General features: G+C 38.1%; 1 protein-coding gene across 2 annotated transcripts in view; it reads right to left on the bottom strand.

Annotated features, from left to right (window-relative positions):
• The window catches only part of doc2g (double C2-like domains, gamma), a 34,736-nt gene extending 13,812 nt beyond the window's left edge, over window positions 1-20,924 (bottom strand). Inside the window, exons 1-8 of one of the 2 annotated variants that reach the window (XM_086156813.1) lie at window positions 20,784-20,924; window positions 17,931-18,330; window positions 17,482-17,561; window positions 16,760-16,834; window positions 12,906-13,015; window positions 5,875-6,001; window positions 5,600-5,656; window positions 4,861-4,985 (exon numbers count right to left, since the gene is read on the bottom strand). In XM_086156813.1, coding sequence (XP_086012939.1) covers window positions 4,861-4,985; window positions 5,600-5,656; window positions 5,875-6,001; window positions 12,906-13,015; window positions 16,760-16,834; window positions 17,482-17,561; window positions 17,931-18,312 — 956 coding nt within the window. In that variant the 5' untranslated portion in view covers window positions 18,313-18,330; window positions 20,784-20,924. Of the gene's footprint in view, window positions 1-4,860; window positions 4,986-5,599; window positions 5,657-5,874; window positions 6,002-12,905; window positions 13,016-16,759; window positions 16,835-17,481; window positions 17,562-17,930; window positions 18,331-20,660; window positions 20,676-20,783 lie in introns of those variants that run through there. The other variant, XM_086156814.1, reaches the window with a different exon arrangement.
• Between the last annotated feature and the right edge of the window lie 1,500 nt (window positions 20,925-22,424).

Genomic DNA, 22,424 nt, shown 5'->3' with positions numbered 1-22,424 from the left:
GCTCCTGAAAAAAAAAACCCACACCATAATCCCCATAATCACCAAACGTCACATTTCACATAATGCAGTCAGACAAGTACCGTTCTCCTGCCAACCGCCAAACTCAGACTCTTCCATCAGATTTCCAGATGGAGACGCATGATTCATCACTCCAGAAAACGCATCTCCACTGCTCTAGAGCCCAGTGGCAGCGTGCTTTTCACCACTGCATCTGACGCTTTGCATCGCACTTGGTGACATGTGGCTTGGATGCAGCTGCTCGGCCATGGAGACCCATTCTATGAAGCTCTCTGTGCACAGTTCTTGAGCTTATTTGAAGGCCACATGAAGTTTGGAGGTCTGGCACTGCAGAAAGTCTGTGACCTCTTGGCAATATGCGCCACAGCATCTGCTGACCCTGCTCCGTCAGTATACGCGGCCTAACACTTTGTGGCTGAGTTGCTGTCGATCCCAATAACTTCCATGTTGGTATAGTACAGCTGACAGTTGACTGTGGAAAATTTAGGAGCGAGAGAATTTCACGATTGGATTTTTTGCACAGGTGGCATCCGATTACAGTTCCATGCTGGAACTCATTGAACTCCTGAGAGCAAACCATTCTTTCAGAAATGTTTGTAAAACAGTCTGCATGCCTACATGCTTGATTTTATACACCCGTTGCCGTGGAAGTGATTGAAACACCTGATTCTGATGATTTGGACGGGTGAGCGAATACTTTTGGCCATATAGTGTTTGTTTTGCCACTACTTTGAATCAAGAGTGTTGTCTTGATTTCCTCCATGACAAAAGAAAAAGTGAGTATATGCCTCCAATATAGGACTGTGGTAGTAAATCTGAGGGGTTTAGATACTCAGTAACTTTAATAAAAGTATCTGACGATCACATCTGACATCATACACTATCTATCTGTGTGCCACACCCTCCATGTAATGAGGGATGGTAATTTAATGTATTTTAACAAGGTAATAACGAATTTTTTTGCCCCTTGGATGACTCATTGGTGACTCAAGCAGCAAAAGTCAAATGGCGGAAAAGCTGGCTCACACACACACACACACACACACACACACACACACACACACACACACACACACACACACACACACACACACAACTTCACCAAAAGATCAATAACGGTGTTATTGGCTGATGGTAGAATCACAGACAGATACACTGAAATGATATCATCCACTCTGCAGACAATCTCTGCAGAAATCAGGTCAACAGGAGACTCTGTAATGGAAACAAAGAGGCTATTGAACAGCAGTAAATAAAATGAAGCCCTGGCAGACAGTCAAATAAACATCCAAATAACAGATCCAGGAACAATATTAAGAGCAGTGGTTTAAAAGGTTTTAAAGGGACTGCAACCTTAATTGTTGAGTAAAGATGTAAAAGATGGCATGAAACAACTGAAAAAAGGAAAGGATAATATAATGCCACCTATGAATTGTGCCAGTAGAGTCAGTCTCAGATGTCTACAAGTTGGATGCGGGCCCTGAAGATTAGTTGCTCATTCCATAAAATGATGAATTTTGGGGGGAAAAATTTCAAGAGTTGGTTCCGAAAGAGGAGGAGAAAGTTCTTTTTCTCTATTTCTTCATTGCAGGTCATCAACTGCTTGCCAAATATTCAGCAAACAGGAAACATCGGCAGCCAATTGTATCATTCCTATATAGATAGTGTGGAATCTTAAAACTATGCTTTCTCTTTTATACAAAGAAACTAAAGAGTCTTTCATTCTTTAAAAAAAAAAAAAATTGTCCTTTACTGGCAATTTTGGCATCCTTAGGTTCCATCTTCTACAAAATGCTCCTACTAAGAATGAAGTTGGATCCACAATGGTGAAACTCTCAAAGTAATATTTTTACCTCAAAAGCTGAATCAGACATTTAGCTATGGTTTTAGTTTATCACCTTTAATGAACTCTTGGAATCTTGATAAAGGTATAAAATTATATACCTTTTTGCCTCTCTCTAATAGACTACTTACTTTTCTTTGAAGAAATTGCTATTTGGTGTTTGTTAAATTGTTACTAATCTTTGAGCACAGACCTTGCATAGCATCTCTATTTTTCCTACATTCATTAGTACTGAATAGATTTGCAATCATTTTTGGACGAGCTACATCCGCATTTGCAGCCTCAATTAACCAGTAACCATCCATCTGCTTCTCAATTGTGTCCTATGTGGCTACTGAATAGGGGTATCACACGAAATACCCGTAATCAAACCATCCATCCATCCATCCATCCATCCATCCATCCATCCATCTATCCATCCATCCATCCGTCCATCCGTCCATCCGTCCATCCGTCCATCTGTCCATCCATCCATCCATCCATCCATCCATCCATCCATCCATCCATCCGTCCATCCATCCATCTGTCCATCCATCCATTATTTATACCTCTTATCCTGTTCTCAGGGTCGCAGGGGTGTTGGGGCTTTTCCCTGCTCTCATTCGGCATGAGGCGGCTACATCCATGATTAGTCTTACAGCCAATCACGGTGCAGTCAAGCAAAACTTTTGTGTCTTAATTTCTTCCCCATTACAAGGTGAGAAGTTCTGCCTGTTGCTCACAGGTCTGTAAACAGCACCAGGCAGCCTTATTCCTTATCCTATAATTCCTGAGACACGAGACTTTTTATTGTCATATAAAGCATATTTGGAGCATATTTGTTTGGTCAGATTCCCATTATTCTAGAAAACAGAATTGGTGCTTTGTGAGTTCTTGTTGTTGTATAATTAGCTATCTTAAGCCTTTCATAAACCTCTGTTGTATGAGTTTAGATTGTACCCAGGATTTGCTCCCAAAGAATTGTTGTGTATTTCAAATGTGGGACAGATATATAGTATGAGAGGAAGGATTGTAAAGGAAACACGCTCTCAGCTGGTTTCTGTCTGGAACTTTGACTTGCGGGACTAAAACTCAGCCATCGGAGGGCAAAGTGCCTGCAACTTGTCCTTGCAATTCAGCATGCATTACAATGATGTTTTATGCAATGTGAGAATTGAATATCTTCCTCTGAATATTGTGACAACAATTTGCTGAGACATTCATAGATTGACCCATGAATGAGTGTTTCCATGCAATCAAGAATGCAAATACAATTACATCATTTTAGCCAATTAAGAACAAACCTCTTAATCATGTTGCACACTCCTTTTCATTTATGCTTATAGCATTATTTTTATATTTATCCAGGTGGTCTGTTTTCTTCCATAGTCCAAACACATTCAGGTGCATCACAAAAAAATTGAATATCACGAAAAAGATTTTTTGTCAGTCATTTCAGAAAATGAAATCCATTATATAAATTCATTACACATAGAGTGAAATATTTCAAGCCTTTATTTCTTGAAATTTTGATGATTATGTCTTACAGGTCATAAAAATCAAAATTTGGTGTCTCAGAAACCTAGAATATTACAGAAGATCAATGAAAAGGGGATATTTTGAACAGAAATCACAGGGCTCAGAAAAGTCTGCACTCAATACTTGGTTGAGCCTCCTTTTACACGAATTAATGCATCAATATTGCATGACATGGAGGCAATCACCTTTTGATAATGCTCAGGTGTAATGATGCCAAGGTTGCTTTGATAGTGGCCGTCAGGTTATCTGCATTGTTGGGTCTGGTGTCTCTCATCTCCCCCTTGATACCATGCCATTGTCTCGATATAAGGTTCAGGTCAAGTGACCTGAACCTGCCAATAAAGCACAGTAACACAAAGGTATCTGAACCAGCTTTTAGTACCTTTGGCACTGTGGGCAGGTGCTAAATTAAATCAGCATAAACTAGTTAGCAGAAGGACTCAGAGAGCATTTGCTGGTGTTTTGAGTAAATCAGCTATCAGGGATGTAACACCATGACTTTCAAATACAGAAATTTTCTGAGATACTGCATTTTGTGTTTCATTATCTGTAAGCCACAATCACCAAAATTTGAAGAAATAAGGGCTTGAAATATTTCGGTCTATGTGCAATGAATCTATATAATGTATGGGTTCCACTATTTGAAATGAGCAACAAAAAAACAGCAATTTTCCATCCATCCATCCATCCATCCATCCATCCATCCATCCATCCATCCATCCATCCATCCATCCATCCATCCATCCATTAATTATCTACCGCTTATCCTACTTCGGGTTGACGGAGATGCTGGAGCATATCTCAACTGCCATTATGCAAGAAACGGGGTAATGACCACCCTGGTCAATTGGAAGGCCACACATAAAGACAGACCACAGATCACTCTCTCATTCACACATTTGGGCATCCATCCATCCATCCATCCATCCATCCATCCATCCATCCATCCATCCATCCATCCATCCATCCATCCATCCATCCATCCATCCATCCATCCATCCATCTTCTGCTTATCCTGCACTCAGGGTAAGGGGGGGGACCCTGGAGCCTATCGCAACTGTCACTTGGCGAGGGGGGGGTACACCCTTACCTGGTCGCCAGTCAATCTGAATGTCACATATAAAGACAGACCACAGATCACTCTATCATTCACACATCTGGGCAATTTTTCCAAATGTTTTCATAATTAACCTGCTGGACTGTGGGAGGGAACCTGGAGGAAACAGAAATTTTCATGATATTCAAATGTTTTGAGATGTACCTGTACATACTTAATGAAACACTGTAAAGAACAGGCTGGTCCTCAACAACATCAGGCAGGGTTGGGTGGGAGATAAGTTGTATTGAGACAAAGCTACTTTTGGACCCCAGGAGCTTCTTGATAGGACATGTGGAAATTAGGTGAAATATATGCAACAAGAACCATGAATGTCAACCATACAGTAGATTAGATACATAGAAGCAATTCTGGTATAACTTACATTTTGACAAAGGGGTCAGAGTAGCCATTGGAGTCCATGGCAGCCAGATGGGCGCATCGTATTATCCCAACCAGTAGGCAGCCTTTTTCTGTGTTATAGCACAGTGACACCAGGATGCGTCCACGCTGGGGACCAAGAAATCAACAGTGCCAGAAAAGGCATTGTATTCCAACATAACCTTCCTTTGGTTATATTGCAGCACTTTCCCTTGCAAATTAAAATGAGAATGTTATGTTGTCTTTCATAACTTTTCTTTAACCCAGTCAAAGTAAATGTGGTTGTGATTATCTATTTCAAAATGTTTCTATAATTTTTTAACTCTACAGAAGTATTAGAACCAAAGTTTGTAATTAATAAACCTTATCTGGGTCTGAAAAACGAGACCATTCCTGTTTCTCTTGAGACACAAGCTATTAGCCTTTGTCAGTCAAACCACAAGGAGAAATTAGATAACAGCCAGAGGAGAACAACTGCGGACTGACAGTATTTCTGTAATTGACAACGGTTCCCTGTACTCTGCCATGAAAGCAGTTTCCCAGGCACTATGTTACAGTGCATGCCACAACTGACATTCATTAATTAAACTTGCTCTTTCTTTCAACAGTGTGAAAGTAGAAAATGGATTAGTAATTTAGAAATGGTAAGATAAACCAGATAGATGAAAGTCAAGGGAGCCATGATTTGCTCCAGACCAGAAAGATTATATGATGAGCAAAGATGAAGCTGATAATTGCGCTACCTCTTCCTCGGCCACAACTGCTCCCTGCTCCACTGTTTGATTGTTGGATTCTTTGTTCTGAAATGAATGAGAACGAGATCACAGTTATAACTGTCAGTCTCCAGGTGTATCACAAAAAAAAAAAAAAAAAGCTGAATTTGAAATTAATGCTTGATAGCCTTCAGGCAAATATGAACAGTGGAAGTAGGACAGCTTGATATATACATGATCATAGAACGCCATTTGGAACATGCGGTATGTAGAGCAGCAGCAGTTACAATTTCCAATAAACCTACCTGTGCATTTCTCTCCAAACCCATATTGTAGCGTTTGCTTTCACCCTCTCTCAGTTTCTTCAGTGCCACTCTCACCTCTCCAATGAACTCATTTCGTCCTAGTCTGTCCATGTCACAAACGCATAGCCTTCAACAGAGCAGAAAAATTGCAAGCAAATAGCACAAAGTTAAAGATAAACCCTGAAGTGTGAAGTGTGATGAAGTGTGAATGATCAGCGCATCTTATGCCTTCATTTTCAGCTCATAACTATACTCTTATATGAATACCTTCAAGAATAATGAGGAGCTGTGTGATTGCAGAAGTGAACATTGATTCCATAGAATAGAAATTACATCCTGTCACTTCATCAAACATCACTGAAGTGATTTGTTCAAAGTTGCCAGGCCTGATTTTTGATCTGTCATCCCACTTGGGCTCAGATGTATTTGATTTGATTTGGATGGTACCTTTCAAATATGGCTGCATGTTATTCCATTATTATTATAGTTCACAATATACCATAGGACACTAAAAAAGTGCAAAAAAATGAACATAAATGAACAGCATCAAGATGGCTAAATTGGTTGTCCGATTTTTTTTCATTGAAACTAAAAAAATCATGTAACATTTAACTTCAATTATACTGCCTGTAACTTGGTGAAACATAACTGGAATATCAGTAGTATTAGTATATATCAGTAAATTTATCAGTAATATCAGTAAATTTTAATGAAAATTAGGTAAAGGAAAGAAAGGAAAAATGAAGCTAAATATGGTTAGATTGACCAGAATAGCTTTAAAAACTCAACAGCCACCAAGAAATAACAGAAACTTCAGTCCTTTCAGTTATGAATAATGTCAGTAAAAAAAAAAAAAAAACATTCAAAATTACAGTATAAATTACAGTATAGATGTATAAAAACAATATACTCTCTTTCTATCTCTCTCACACACTCACAAACACACATATCTATCTATCTATCTATCTATCTATCTATCTATCTATCTATCTATCTATCTATCTATCTATCTATCTATCTATCTATCTATCTATCTATCTATACTATATACATAAAATGATATATACATATATATAATTTATTTATTTTATTTATTTTTCAATGTTCACTAGACAACATAAAATGGGAGAATCTTAAAGAATTTGATGTTTTTTATATAGCAATGGAACCTCATTTAGTGTATATATTGTATATATTGTTGTATATACTGCATAAATGGGAATAAAATAATAGATAAATACATAGTCTTATTTTGTTGTTTTCAGTTGTGTAGAAAATACATATTTTCAGCCACAATATAAGATTATATTATGAGTGAATGGTACTATGGACTATGTTTGTCGTATTGTGAAGCAAATAGTGAGCTGACTACTTTTAAATCCCGAGCTATGAACATGGTAAATAATACACTAACTTATGCATGCCAGTTACAAAGCAGTTAATCAGTATATTTTATTGAATATAACATGACCATTAATGCAGGTTACCTGCAACATTTCTTTTCCCGGGGGCAGATTTTGAAAACTAAACACCGCATAAATTATATACTTATTCCATAGTATGTCAATTATGCTTGAATGATACAATAACCAGTGTTTATGATTTTTTGTGCTTATTTGATACTAAATGAAAAATTATCATTTCCACATTAGAAGTCAGAACCATTGCATTACTGTTTTTGATGGAAGTGGCAGAACTATTGTTATTAATGTGGTTCAGCTGGCTTAAATTTCTGACAGTATTTGACGAATAACTGACAGTACATGAAAAATGACCTATAAGCATGAGACTTAGATTCCATTTCCATTCTACTCAAGATGAAAAATGACACTTGGTATGTGGATTGATATTAGTGAAACAAAGGCATTTTTCAGATGGACAGCAGCAGCCAAATGCTAAAATATATCAATATTATTTGTTCATATTTATTAAACAAGGATTGTAATCATGGCTCTTCTGGGAAGAAAAAGCTGAAATGTAATTCAGAATTATCCAGCACTCTGAACTTCACCTTGTCTCCAACATCAAATCATTTGTCATATCTTCAGCAGAGAACCAATTTTCCTTTGAAAATTGAAAATGAAATTGAAAATGAAGAATTAACACTTTTTTTTTCCTCATCTTGTGGTGAAAAGCAGTAAAGAAATACTGCTCAGCTGAAAAATAGGCAGATTTTTTTTTTTTTTATAAACTAAGAGTTAATTGGTGTTTGTGCCTCACTGAGATGACATGGTATTCTAATCTCACATTAAGTGTCTAATATCCACCATATAAATTGCATAGTTTATCTTGGTCTTTGTTGCAGCTAAATTATCAATGAATTCAAACTGGATCTCAATAGCTCTATGTTCATTTACTTAACAACATTTTTCAGGCTGATGATGATGTTCGATGGAGGGTGACTTTTCCATCTGCCCAAGTCAAATCTTCACAGCCCATCACCTGCCAAAATATTCCCTCTGAGACCCTCATTTTTTTTTTTTTTGTCAAAGCACATTCCTACACAAACACAACTTCCCCCATGTTCCTGTTCTCTTCTTCTCCCCTTTTTGGATGCTTGACATGCCAGTTCCAGCTTTTGGGTCATAACTGATGAGTATATGTAGCTGAAGTCTTGCTCCTGATTCATATTCATCCCTGTCTGGCCCTCTACTTCATACATTTTAGGTGTCAGACGTCGACATAAAAGCTGCTTTTATATCTGAATTTAAACATTTCTTAAACTCATGATCTGCCTTTTTGTCCTCTTATACTCTCCCTTAGATTTTCTGGGATTAAGAATAAACCAACCAGATGATGATAGAATCTGTTCGTCCAACGTTGCCAAATCTTGTGTGAAGTCAATGTCAGAACTGGGTGTGGAAGTTATATTACCAGGATGATTTAGCATATATGTGGGATGCTTGAATGTGTGAAACCATTTCTTTAATAAACATTAAGGAGTGAGACAAGTGATAACAAAACCTGACAATGATAACGTCAAAGATGACATGTAGTGTCATTTATTCACCATATGTTATATAACAAATTTTAAGTCATATTCCTCACGTTATTTTGTGAGTTTAAGTGAGTTTACATTTATCCTTTTGACCACTAATTCCGGCACATACACAGGTTTGATGTTATGTAAAAGTAAATATAATTATCGATTAATCAAAAAATCAATTAAGACTACAACAGTGAAATGCACTGGTTATTAGAGCGTGGTCCAATTAACATATAGCTAGAAATGCAGCTTTTTTAATTGAACACAGCTAACTGTTATGATAAATTAAGGTACAGCCCACTCAATAATAGCTTTTGACGGGTAAAGTTCAACACAGTACTTTCAGAAAGGTGAAGAGATAAAAGTTTTTCTACTGAAGCCGTTTACCCAACATTTTTATTAACTATTGCTATCTGCTGTTATTGTCAATGATAGGCTACTTTAAACATCATAAAGAAGATGAGAAGTCTTTCACTTTAAAATTTATTTTGGTAGCTGTCCAGATGCTGTCAATTTTTCATTCTTTTTCTTTCCTTGTATGATCAGAAAAGCTTTCAGGACATAACATCATAAAAAAAATATATATTCAAAGATATGAATTTCAAAAACATTTTCTTGCTCTGTTCTTGCTTGCTTACAGTAAAAACACCACAATGTTTTGAAACCAGGTAAGAAAACCACAACAGCATTTCTAGCATTAAGCATTTATACACAGTCCATCAACATCAAATTTTCTTGTGATTTATTAGCATGGTAACTAGTGCAGATCACATGATGAATCTGTACAATATCATCAAAATATCATCAAATACAATATCATAGACTAAAATACAATAGTCTATACAATATCATAGACAATATCAATATCATAGACTAAACTAATAATAGAAGTCTCACTCTAACATCTAATTTTTGATCAAACAATTCTCAATCCCCCATCGCATCAGTGTCTGACTTTACACATTACCTGAAGCATCCATAGCCAATTTCAGTGTCTCACACACACAAACACACACGCACACACACACACACACACACACACACACACACACACACACACACACACACACACACAGTGATTGATATACATATATATATACATAAAAGAGAGAGAGAGAAAGCGAGCAAGAGAGAGAGAGAGAGATAGGACTACCAAAACTTGTAAAATGCACTATACTCAGAGTTTGAGATTTTATGTTAGGCAATTTATTTTGCTTGACTGACTCAGGAAATGTTTGAACTAACAAGCCTACTTCTGTTAGCCACAATACTACACCCATTCTGAATGGACTGAATGTGACATACACAAGGCCAAAAGACGATAATGAAGACACTAAGGGGGAATAACAACTTTCTTTTAAAGCTTTTTATATCAGGTTGAATTTGCCCAAGGCAGACTACAACTGCTGTAAATTTAAAAAGAAAAATATGGTTTGATGACAAAAATCACAAAAAAAAACAAATGTAAAACTGTTTTATCATATTACTTTTAACTTATACTTAAAAAGAGAGTAAAAGAGCCTCTTGCCACAAGTGATAAATTTAATTGAGGTGAGCAGTGACCTGCTTCATTTCCTTAAGATGTTTCACATCTTATCTAACAGGCTTCTGCATGTTTTAACAGATCAATCTCTTCCAAACAGTGCATTTTCATTGTTTTGATAGCTACTTTCTATAAGCATACAATTTTAGATTATTATCTAAATTACTTTTTGCTGGAGAGAAAAAAAAAATGCGATAATGACAGCTTTGCTATTGAAATAACAGACTAAGTTCAGCATATAAATGTGTGCACTCTATGCTAATATTCATCTTTCACTTGAGAACTGTGTACCTCAGGCAACCCTCCTGAAGCAATTAAAGGATTAGCTGGTATGAAGCCAACCATGAAATCTGTACTGAGGACCTTAGCACTTAGCTAACTCACATGTATATTGTGGATATTTTTATATAAAGATTTTGCTGACCCATCACATATCCAGCTTCTATTAGACATCTCTATCAATTTAATTATATTTTACTTCAGTAAAATGGCTTTATGTAACTTTCAAAACTGCAAATGTATCAGTGAATGATTAAATAAATTCACCGTGATCTTCATTATGTGTCATCCACGAAGACAAATAAAATAAAATAAAAATGAAATACAGTAAAATACAATTGTGATAAGATTATACAGCTGCCCCTTTGTCCTTGTGAAATGAATTGGTCTGATTCCAATTTTATCCGATTAAATGTTTTTTAAGCCCGTTATGCCGGGGATGTCAGGTACATCCTCAGAGAATCCGTTTTTTCATCCATGCTCAGAGCATTTGATGCAAACAAAAAAGCCTGCTCTTCCCCTCAATTAGATCGGCAGAGAAAAATGCAGCGGGGTACCATACAGAGTGTAAACACTTCCACATAGGAATCCCTATCTACTCCTCCTCTCTGTCAACTCTGCTTTCAGCAGAGTAATAATAGGGAAGTTTGTTTGTCAGCAAGGGAGAGTTCCTGCAGGTTTCCTCTCTCTGTCTCTCTTTCTGTCACCTGCCCCCCCTACCTCCTCACTGTCAGAGAAGCTTTAATTCATGCCAACTCTTTTGCTTTTTCACTTATTTTTCACTGCCCTCCTTCTTTCATTCGTTAACTTCTCTCGCATGGCTCCTCCTCGTCATTTGCCCCTTTTTTTTTTTTTAAACAAAGTGAATTTCCTCATCTATCACATTATTCAGTAAGTCCCTCTCCATCAGACCCCTCTGTCCTTCTGGTCTGTCAGCATCCTCAATCTTGAGCTCCCTTGTTTTCTCTTCTACACCCCTTATCTGTCACTTAACATCATTCGCACCCCAACCCCCACCCTTTAACATCGAATCTGTTCATCCTGGCTGCAACTCTATTTTCATCCCTTAAATGACAACGGACATGCTACTTTCTGCCTCCTCTACCTCACTTTGGCTACTCAGATCTCCCATGCTGTTTGTATCTCTGGTGTGTGTCCTTGAAAAGAGGTCATGTTGGTTTCCTCTCAATTGAGGGGTCATTTCCAAGTGGTGGTTTGTGTGTGTGCCTGTGACTGGGGTGTTTGGGGAGGGTAAGTAAATGCTATTCCTGAACGTGTGTGACAGGTAAAGCTCAAGGACATGCTTTGTTTTCATGTGTGTGTGATAATGTGCTTGTCTTTCCCTGAGCACAGAGGAGGAGACGTGTATGTTCTTTCCTACCAGTGATTGCCCTTGACATACACAAAAGAGGATAAGCAAACACCTGACTATGTACATTTGTGTGTGTACAATGAATGTCTTCATTGTACACACATATATTGTGTGTGCCGGTGTGCGTGTGTGTGTGCGTGCACTTACATGTGAGTGCATTCGTGTGTGTTTGTGTGATTGTTGTTTTAGGATAAACAGTGGCATTCAAACCTATAATTTATCAACTGTGCTAAGTGACACTGATTGTATGCACTACAGACATTCAAAATCAAATTATTAATGATTTATCCTTCATTAATCCCCATGGGGAAATTCATTCTCTGCAATTAACCCATCATGGATAGCCATGAGCTGTAGGCTTCTGTCCATCAGCACCAGGAGACCAGTTAGGGGTTCAGTGTTTTGCTCAAAAACACTTCAACACACTAGGAGGAGCTGGGAATTTAACCAGGAATATTCAGTCCGAAAACCAATTGCTCTACTTCCTGTGCCACACCGCCCCCAAAAATGTTGAGCATTTTTCCGCCTGGTCCAGCATCAGTATCAATTTACCCATGCGAATGATAATAGCACTTAAGAGTTTTTTGGCCAAAGTGCAAACTCTTGATCTGAGTAATTCTATTTGAAGATATTTTTCTGAGGAGGGAAAGATTGTCATTGCCCAGCCAACAACAACAGAACAGCAGCAAGTGGAGCAGTTGGCTGGAACTACCCGGCTGCAATAATAAATTGTCTGGAAAAGCCTGCCAGACAACAAAGATCTCCATCCCCTGAATAATAAACTATTGATTTGGCTAGGAAAAACAACTAATTCATTTCAAGATTGACAGTTAGTATGTTAGTTACCTTACCTGAGTGTTTTAGTTGTCATGTCAGCTGCTGTTATACCATGATAAACCAGAGTTTCATTCCAAAGTGGGTTGAGCGTGTTCTTTAAGGTTTTTGTACGTAGCTTGTTTGCCTGCAGAGGAACATAGAGAGATTTTGAGAAAATTGAGAAGTCATTCATCGAAAGAATGTGGAGAAGTTGAAAAAAAAAAAAAAATCAAAGGGTACGGGAGAAAAGTTGTCTGATCAGCAAGAATGAAGGAGAATGAGAAATTATGAAATAAAGGTGACGAGTAAAAATCAGGGCAGAGGAGGATGGAAATAGAGTGTGGGAACATTGCTCAGTGTAATTCTTCATGACACTGAATGCATCTGGAAAGGACAATGAGAAGCCAAGAGGCTTTTCATGGCTCACCTGTCCATCTGTCTCTCTCCCCATCATGCTAAGATATTGCATTAATTTTTAGCCAAACCTCCAAAGTGATTAATATCCGAAACAAAGCACACACATTACACAATTAAATAGTACCATATAATCACAATGAAAAATTTAAAGCATTTTGTGGGTAGAAATGCCCACAAGCCCCTAATAGCCTCAGTACCCATAAATAAAGCATTATAGTCGCTTGCTGCCTCAGTTCCCCTGTTGTCTTCAGATCTACTCATCTTCCTACCTAAGTATACTCGACAAAAAAATATTACTGTAACACGCACACACACACACACACACACACACACACACACACACACACACACACACACACACACACACACACACGCGCGCACACACACACACACACACAGAACTACAGAAAATGTACGTCTCAAATTATAGTGCCTTTTCAGAGAATCTTTTTTCAGGCTCACTTACCTGAAGCCAAGCCTTGGTTTAAAATGCTCCCATGGATTGTCAAATTCTATACATGCTGCAAAATGTGGGTGAATAAATATCTGCATTGCCAAAAGATGAGCTATTAATCAGGGGAAAAGTATTTCCTGTAGAGCTAAAAGTACAATTTGAAGGTATTTTCTTTTCAATTTGTTTAAATGTTATACCACTTTACATTTAATGACACAATTTTGATCTCTGTAAGATTTGCTGTTACTTTAAGTTATACAAAGAGGTATGGAGAACTCTTTGTGGTGTACAACACCCACTAAAATGATCTCTTCAAAATATATTTTAACTATTATATATGAAGTATAATATATTTTCATTCTGCCAGTGAATCATTTCAAGAGTACAACCCACAGTTAAGTGTATCATCTGTGGGTCAAATACATGAACAAATACACATTTGAGCGGTAAATGCTCATAAATACATTAAAAGTCCATTTAATAGATATTTACTGAAGTCACAAGCTTGATATTTATGCCATTAAAATATTTTGCAGAACATAAGATCGTACTTTACTAATTACTTAATAAGCTCTTGATTTATTTATGTGTTCAAACATAGTTTGTATATTAGTTTTACTATCTAAGATAAACAATGATTTTTTTAATGTGTTTTTTATGTAAATCATCATAAAATAGCACTACAATATTGCAAAGGTCATCCTGCATTAAAAATAAATTTTTTAATTTAGAAAAAAAAAAAAGTAAGATTACTTTTTATCTATGTAAACCTCACACAGGAATTTTTTTTAGTTTTTCCTTTATTTTGGTAATTCTTTATTTACAATCATAGATGACTCTTCTGCCATTACAGTACTATAAGGCTTTACAACGTCACTTTACACGGACATTTATTCAAGGAGACACAGTTGCTGAAGGGGCAGGGAATCAAACCAAAGCCCCAGTGATACTCAGAAAGCCACAGTACTCCCTTAGCCTCTTCATAGAAAATGTCCCACTGCTGGTAAAAACTGCAAAGCTTTGAAGGTTAAAACCTATTTTTTTTCTCTCCCTCTTCTTCTTATCCACTGCCAGCTTCATGCTGCCTTGGGGTCAAACAATGAAATCTCCCTTCCCTCTTTTCTTTTTCCGTCTGCTCTTATTCCAACTTTCAATTGTTCTGCCTTTGTTACTTCACCCTCTCTTCTGTCATCACTGTCCTTTATTTGTCCTTCATTCTTTGATAAAAATTTGGTTGATAATTCTCTCCATAAAGGAATAAACAGACTCATGGCCGTATGTATTCCAATTCAACCAAAAAACTAGCCAATAGGCTCCCCTTGTGCTGAATTAATGATGATTGAAACCTGTTCTTGGCAATATGCTCCATCAACAAACATTTCTCACACCAGACACTTTCCCTGCACCACCTTCATTTCCTTCTTGACCAGTGCTTTTGCCTCTGTTTCTAAATGTTTTATCGCCAGCCCTCCATCTGTCCATCATACCCTCCTGCATTATTCTACATCTGTCTGCATGCCTGCACCTTTTTTAAGATTGCACATTACCTCTCTTGTGATCCTTATTTGCCTGGGCTTTGGATGAACACAAACAGACTGTATGCTCCATATGCCTCAGTTGTGATTTTGGTGTGAGAAAGACAGAGGGTGTGATACAGAGAACATCACACGTCTTAGTGTGACTGCGAGCGAAGCCTTATATGACAGCATATGACCAAGGTTATATGCCACATGTGTCGCTTTGGCGATCCAAAAACAGTGTCCTGGAGGGTAACAGCTTAAAGTGAGAGTGAATGAGGCTCTACGGGACAATGCATGTGTCCCTGTGTGCTCTCACTGATTTGACAGCTAACTTCTTCACTGAGATTGAAACTATACACATTTGTTTTCCCTTTCTGAAGCAAGAAGAAATGTGTGTGTGTCTGCGTGTGTGTGTGTGTGTGTATGTGTGTGGAGGGTGGTGTTCTCTTCATCATCTTCACATCTGCATGCACACACTCCCACTTTTTAAATTATGTGGCCCATGCCCAGTGGATTTTAACAAATGGTGGGTCATGGGTACTTACTCATTTAGAAATTCAACCACCCCCCCAGCAAACTCGCACATACACACACACCACTCCCCTCCTTGTCAACACTCGCCTGTTGACGTGAGCCGTATAACAATCTTCCCTGTTTCCATGACAACCACCTGCTGCTGTCCTCCCCTCATTTGTCCCCCCACCTTCCTCAGTTCTCCTATTTTCCTCTCCTCTCAATTGTGTCCCTCCTACCTGCACACTGTTGGTATTTCAAGGTCAAACAGGGTCATAGCAAGATAGTGAGATTCAGACAGACGATAGAGGAAGGAAATTATCAAAATAGACTGAAAACAAGAGGTCAGAAGACAGAGGGGGAGAGGCTGGATGACATCCTCCCCACTCCTTACTGTTATTGTTAGCACCTTAGACCTCAAAGCATTGCCTGATTTGACCCAGCATTGCTCAGCATCCATGTCATCATAAGCTAATTTTTGCATCAACTTTGATCCAAAATGGATGACAACAGATCGCATTATGATCTGATGTTCTGTCTGGATCTAGGGGTAAGTGTTGTGGAATGCCTTATCTTTCCTGCTGCTTGAGCTGAAAACAAGACACAAACCATCCAGCAGAGCAGAACATGTTTGTGCTTGATAAAGCAGCGCATTGAGCGAATCGCATCAAGCTGTAACCGCCCAAAATACTCACTTCTTAGTGGCTTAAAACGACACAGAAAAAAATCAGGTAGCAACCACGTTTTGTCTTAACAAGATCATTTTGACATTTTCTTGGTGACTGAAAAACAAGAATTGAAAAGCAATATCAAAACAATAAAAAGTAAATGATTTGCTTTTTGATTCAAAACTAAAATCAAGACTACCACAAGTGTATTTATGATGTTGGACAACATGAAAAGAGTGAATGTCTTGGGCAGAACATGCCATGCGGGGAGGGAACATGTTATGTTATTGCCACTGAGGTAAGGTTGTAGCAGTGACCTTGCTAGCCCCGGGTAGAAGATGAAGCTTGACGTATGGATCAGCCAGCCCATTGGAGTCCATTGCTTTAAGTCCCTGTGGACAGAAGCAAACATGCGTGCACGCACACGCACGCACACACGCACACACGCACACACACACTGCTTTGTCAAAGTTAACGTCATCATGCCCTCAAACACTTCAAACAAGTGACAGGGTTAGTGAGAAAAAATGAAAGAGATGACAGACTCCTCCACTGTAGCTGCATGGTTTCTTGCTTCTGTATTTTTTTTTCCTGTGGCTTTGTTTTCCACTGGAGTCTTTTGCATTGTTTGTCCTTTTGTGAGCCATCGAGTCTGATTTACATAATTAACCTCATATGACAGCAAACATGTCAGGCAAGGCTAATGTCCTTGTACTATGGCAATACCGAATGTCTGTCACAAAAAAGTGATGGTCAGAATCCAACATTTCGCGGTGTAATGAGGTTGTCTCGATTTGATAAGCTGCATATCTATGTCCATGGTGAACACATTGCTTTATAAAGGTTGAAAGAAGCAGTCTGTGATCTTGGGTAAACAAAAAAGCATTGATATCACTGAGTATTCAGGGAAGTTTATGCAACCACATACTTATGCACGCATACAGTTGTGCATGCAATCTAGCACACTCCCCCCCCAACACCCAGACAAACGATAAACAATGGAGAGCTTTTTATATCTGTGATTAGAAATTATATTTACCTTTGCTTTGTGAATTGTACAATGAAGACAGTTGTTCTCCTGATCAAAGAGAAGGCTGAACTCCAATGTTCCAAGATACGCTAAAAATTACAATTATACCAATTACTCACATACACACACTCAGCAACTCTGAGTCATATGTGCACTGGATAACCACACCGAAGTATGACAGTGAATAATATAAATTGATCTGCCATGGTCAATGAATGTTTGATGAAACTTTCAGTTCAACTACTGAATCATTGCATTATACATTACTGGAGCCGCAATGCACAGTGCACCCCTTTTGGAAAAATGCTTGATTTCCAAATCACTGTGAAAGCATATGTGTTTTATGATTGAGAAACAATGTATAAATACGAACTAGAAGTTTTATTTCACAGCTACTTTCCTTATTATAAATTTCCTTAAACGCAATTTCCGCAAAGCTGTGAAACCTAACAACTCACTGTCATCATCATCAGAATCAGCCACTTCCTCTCTGTCTCCATTGTTGTTACCACTCCCCTCCCCATCTCGATAGCCTCCACCCGTCTCTCCGTTGAAAGTCTCCTCTTTCAGGATCTTCTTTTCCCTCGGTGGTGGTGGCGTGCAAGGGTAGTCGTGGAAACGCGGGAAGAAATCAGAGATCTGTGGGATTGGGAGGATTGGGCCTGGGCACACGTTGATAGCAAAGTGTTCCTGCATAGAAATTTTGACGGGTGATGGAGGGGGCTGAGCCGAGGACTGGGGTGTCACCATGGAGGAGGAGGCAGATGAGGTAGGGGAGGAAGAAGGAGGGATGGCCAGGTGGGAGGTGGACGGGGGCGGGGGGGGTTTGGACACACTCATGTGGCCTGTGCAACGGGACTGGTATGAGAGGATAACATAAAAAGAAAAAATGAAGGGTTTGAAAAAGGAAAACAGAATAACAACAGTGTTCATCGCAGAGTTGGGGAAAAAAGGAGCTCAGAGGGGAAAAAACAAAACAAAGTAACACATAAAATGCCTCCCCTGAGTTACCAATTTTCTACTTTTTGCAATTTGCAGTGCAGCAGCAGCAGCAGCAGCAGCAGTGGTCACTGAAGTGAGTCAGCGTTAGCAATATGTGTTGAAATTCACAACACACCTGAATCACCCAGGAGACAAAACCAATACATTACCGTGTCCTCCACTTCATGCAATCCTGATTTCTCGAAAGCAAGAAAAAGAAAATAAAAGCTAAGTAGATTTTACCCCTTTGCACTTCAAGTGGTGCCAGAACATTACCTCTGCGCTCCAAAAGAATATTCAAATATATTGCTGTGAAGTCTTAACTACATGTGTATGTTCTTTTCACTTACTTCCTGTATCATATCTGTTGAGGTTCTCAGTTAACCAGGTCGGGGTGAATTCCGGCTGAAATCTTCTTTTTGTGGCAGCTGGACTTGAATATCTTAACTTGAAGATGAAGTTGTTCTTTTGTCCCAACGAATGACAACCCCCTTAGACCTAGTTTCTGCCGACTGACTCCTACATATACATAACAGGCCACCAAAACCTAGACTGCCCAAAACTATTGATTGCAGTTATATTAATAAACTCCCCACAGGTCATTAAAAACTGAAGAAGCCTCTCGTATGAGGGGTGAAACATCTTCAAGAGGAGAAATTCAAGTGCAGCTGCCACAACCAGAAGATTTTGACAGGAATTTCTGTATCATACTCTCTCACTCCTCAACCAGCCCAATTTCTGTCACCCCTCTCCCATCTGTTAGTCACATGATTGAATTGCACACATTACTATTTAAAATCTTTTCTCAGGCCTTAGCAAACTTGAACTTCTAAACATAGCATGCAAAATGTTGGTTAACTATCATCTTGAAGCCATAATGTATTATTCTGAATTTTGTTGACAGCATGACTACAAATATGAAGTGTGTCTTAAGAAAAATGTTGATTTTTATACTGCAGAAAACATTCAGCAATTGAACTTAGCCATTTTCTTTGTATGTTTCTTTGTTTACTAATTATAATCTAAAACAAAATGAAGTGATTATCCTTTGGAAGGATCTGCAACATCCATTTTCCTTTTATCAATCTTATTGAAGTAGTTGATAAGATCATGACAAGCATCACCTTGTAACTCCCAATATAAGAAATGTCTCCTTTATTTCCTTGTAAAGAGATTAACTCAGTGGTCTGCCATTTTTATGATGTAATCATTATGTTTTAGAACTATGAAGTAATACAGGGTTCTGATAATTACGGTTTCTACAGTACTGCATGCACCCAACGGGTAAAACATGAAGTTTCTTTAAGTTTCAAAATCAAAATCGCCAACAGACATTAACACTGACACAGGGGTTGTGATGACTCCATTTTCCTTATTTATTTATCTTTTTATTGGCTTCTATTCAATCATCTATTTATTTGCTTGTGTATCCATTTATAGTCACTTTTATACTTCCTACATCTTGTGAATGTGAATATAATCATATAAGCCAAACACGACTAATGTATATAATGTGAGCTGAGTGATAAATAGTTGTATGCAGAAGTGTTTTTGGAGCCACAGTTGAATCAAATTTATTCATCAAATAAAATGGGAGGTTGATATCTCAATAGATTATGAATTAAAACACAAAAAGCACAATCTTTCTATTTTAAAGAACGTCTCTGTGAAAATCAACCAGTTAATTCACTGTAAATAACTGTTGACTTTTGCAGCTTTTTTAACGTAATGTGTTTATCTTATGTTTTATATAGATAGATAGATAGATAGATAGATAGATAGATAGATAGATAGATAGATAGATAGATAGATAGATGGGTGTGTGTGTGTGTGTGTGTGTGTGTGTGTGTGTGTGTGTGTGTGTGTGTGTGTGTGTGTGTGTGTTGATAGATTCTAACTGAATTCAGCTTTGTACCCAACAGAGTTATAGATTGAGATCATTGATCTCGCTGGAGTTTTGCGCTTCTAAGGCCAGTACATAATCCTTGCCGAACAAAACACGACTCAGACGACACCCCATCACCAACACCATCCCCTGCCATACTAACTTGCAATGGTCAAACAGACTGTCTTCAAAACACACGTGCATCTAAATCTTACAGATAAAACTCCTCACACTGCCCGTTCCATTTTCAAAACCAAGCCTCATTCAGTCACTCATTCAAGTCTTATGTAACAACACCCTAATACATAGCCTGGGCACCCACTTGTACAAATGATCACTCGCAGGATGTTGCATTCAAACTCACTGTCTCAGATCCTCCAGACAGTGACACGCACAGGTCCTCATATTCAAACATGCACAAATATAGCGTCCACAAAAAACGCACCCAGGGACAATCTTCATCTGTGCCAGTGCTCCATCTTGACTGCTCTCACGTCCTCTGTTTCACACACAAAGAAACATGAAGACCAGCTTTGAGTCAATATATCCCTCTATACCCTCTCTCTCTGTATCTGTTCATCGTTTTCTCTCCTCTCCTCTGTCCCTCCCTTTTCCCTTCCCCTGGCTGTGACGTATCCAGTTAAAATCTTGCTTGCAGACTGTGCATATAGTACACTACATTCTCACTCAGTCTGAGGAGGAAACGCGGGAAAATGTATCTCTCTATTGCTCTCTCACACACCCTCTCACTCTCTCTCTCGCTCTCTCTCTCTCTCTCTCTCTGTGTTTGTGTGTGTGTGTGTGTGTTTGTGTTTGTGTTTGTGTTTGAGATGATCCAGAAAGTGTGACAGAGGAAATGACAGATAGACCTGCATTACAAGAAACACAGTGAGAGAGAGAGGAAGCATGAGATGAAGAAACAAACCAGAACGGTACAGGCACATGGACATAAACAGAGACAATAGCAAAGAAAAACAATTTCTCTGAGAGGCAGAGATTTATGGAATCGATGTAGATGAAAAAGAATAGTCACTCAACATCCTCATGGACAAGAGTAAGGAACTATGCTCTTGCACATTCACTCATTGAGAGAATTAAATTCAACATGCTGACTGAGTTTGGATAAATACTCAGTTAGATGCCACAGTTAATCAAGCTCTCAAATTACATTGCTTAGTCTGAGGCTATTGCCAAGCATATGTGTTTGTTTTGGTTAATGTTGCAGTTTGCCATTTGTCTGCACGCTTTTCTAGCAGCTCTCTTTATAATCAGTTTCATTTGCCTCAGCAGTAAAATTAAACAAACAGCCAAGCACACAGTGGCTGATGAGTGCCATAGAAGTTAATTGTTGCCAAGAACAATAATTAATAGAGCAATGAAAAGAGCGAGGAATTGCTGATTTGTTGTCCGAGTTTAAAAATACATTTGAATAATAAGAGAGACATTTAAATATCTTAAAAATATGAGAAATAGAGTTTTGAAAAGGAGTCCACGATCAATAGTCCAGTATCATAAACAAACTCACCTGACTGTTGGACAACAAGAACAATATATAAAATTTACTTTTAAATAATTTAAATCAAGTCTGAAATTAATTAGTACAGATATTTATAATGCTGGCTGTCTGTGACTGAAAAAGGTAAACGTCATTAAGAGCTTAGGGGAGATTTGGACATTTCATAATCACTATAATTGCATCAATAGCATGTGAAAAGGTAATTACATATTTATTCATGAATGAGCAAAAGCAAAAATTGGCTCTATATTTTTTCATTGCTAAAAATTGTCCCTTAATTCCAAACCATAATATTTGCTCACATACAGTACATGTAACATAACATGAGGCACATTTATATTGGTTTAAAGAACAAATTAAGTAAATTAGTTCATCTGGGTTCTTGTCATAAACTAACATCTCGTCCAATGACCTCTAAACCCTTCATGTGCTAATCTTATTTCCATTGCAATATTTCATTTTGTTCTTGCGCTTTTCAAGGTGTTGTAATTTGGAATTATTGTTATTATTACAACCATGATGCTAGTTGATGCGTGTTAGTTGATGCTAACAAGAGCTCCACACAAAACC

The sequence above is a fragment of the Fistularia commersonii genome, chromosome 12 (assembly GCF_037954325.1).
Source record: "Fistularia commersonii isolate RoL2024-O1a breed Wild chromosome 12, RoL_Fcom_v1.0, whole genome shotgun sequence".
Classification (NCBI taxonomy): Eukaryota; Metazoa; Chordata; class Actinopteri; order Syngnathiformes; family Fistulariidae; genus Fistularia; species Fistularia commersonii.
This window is presented reverse-complemented; position numbering and strand designations above follow the sequence as displayed.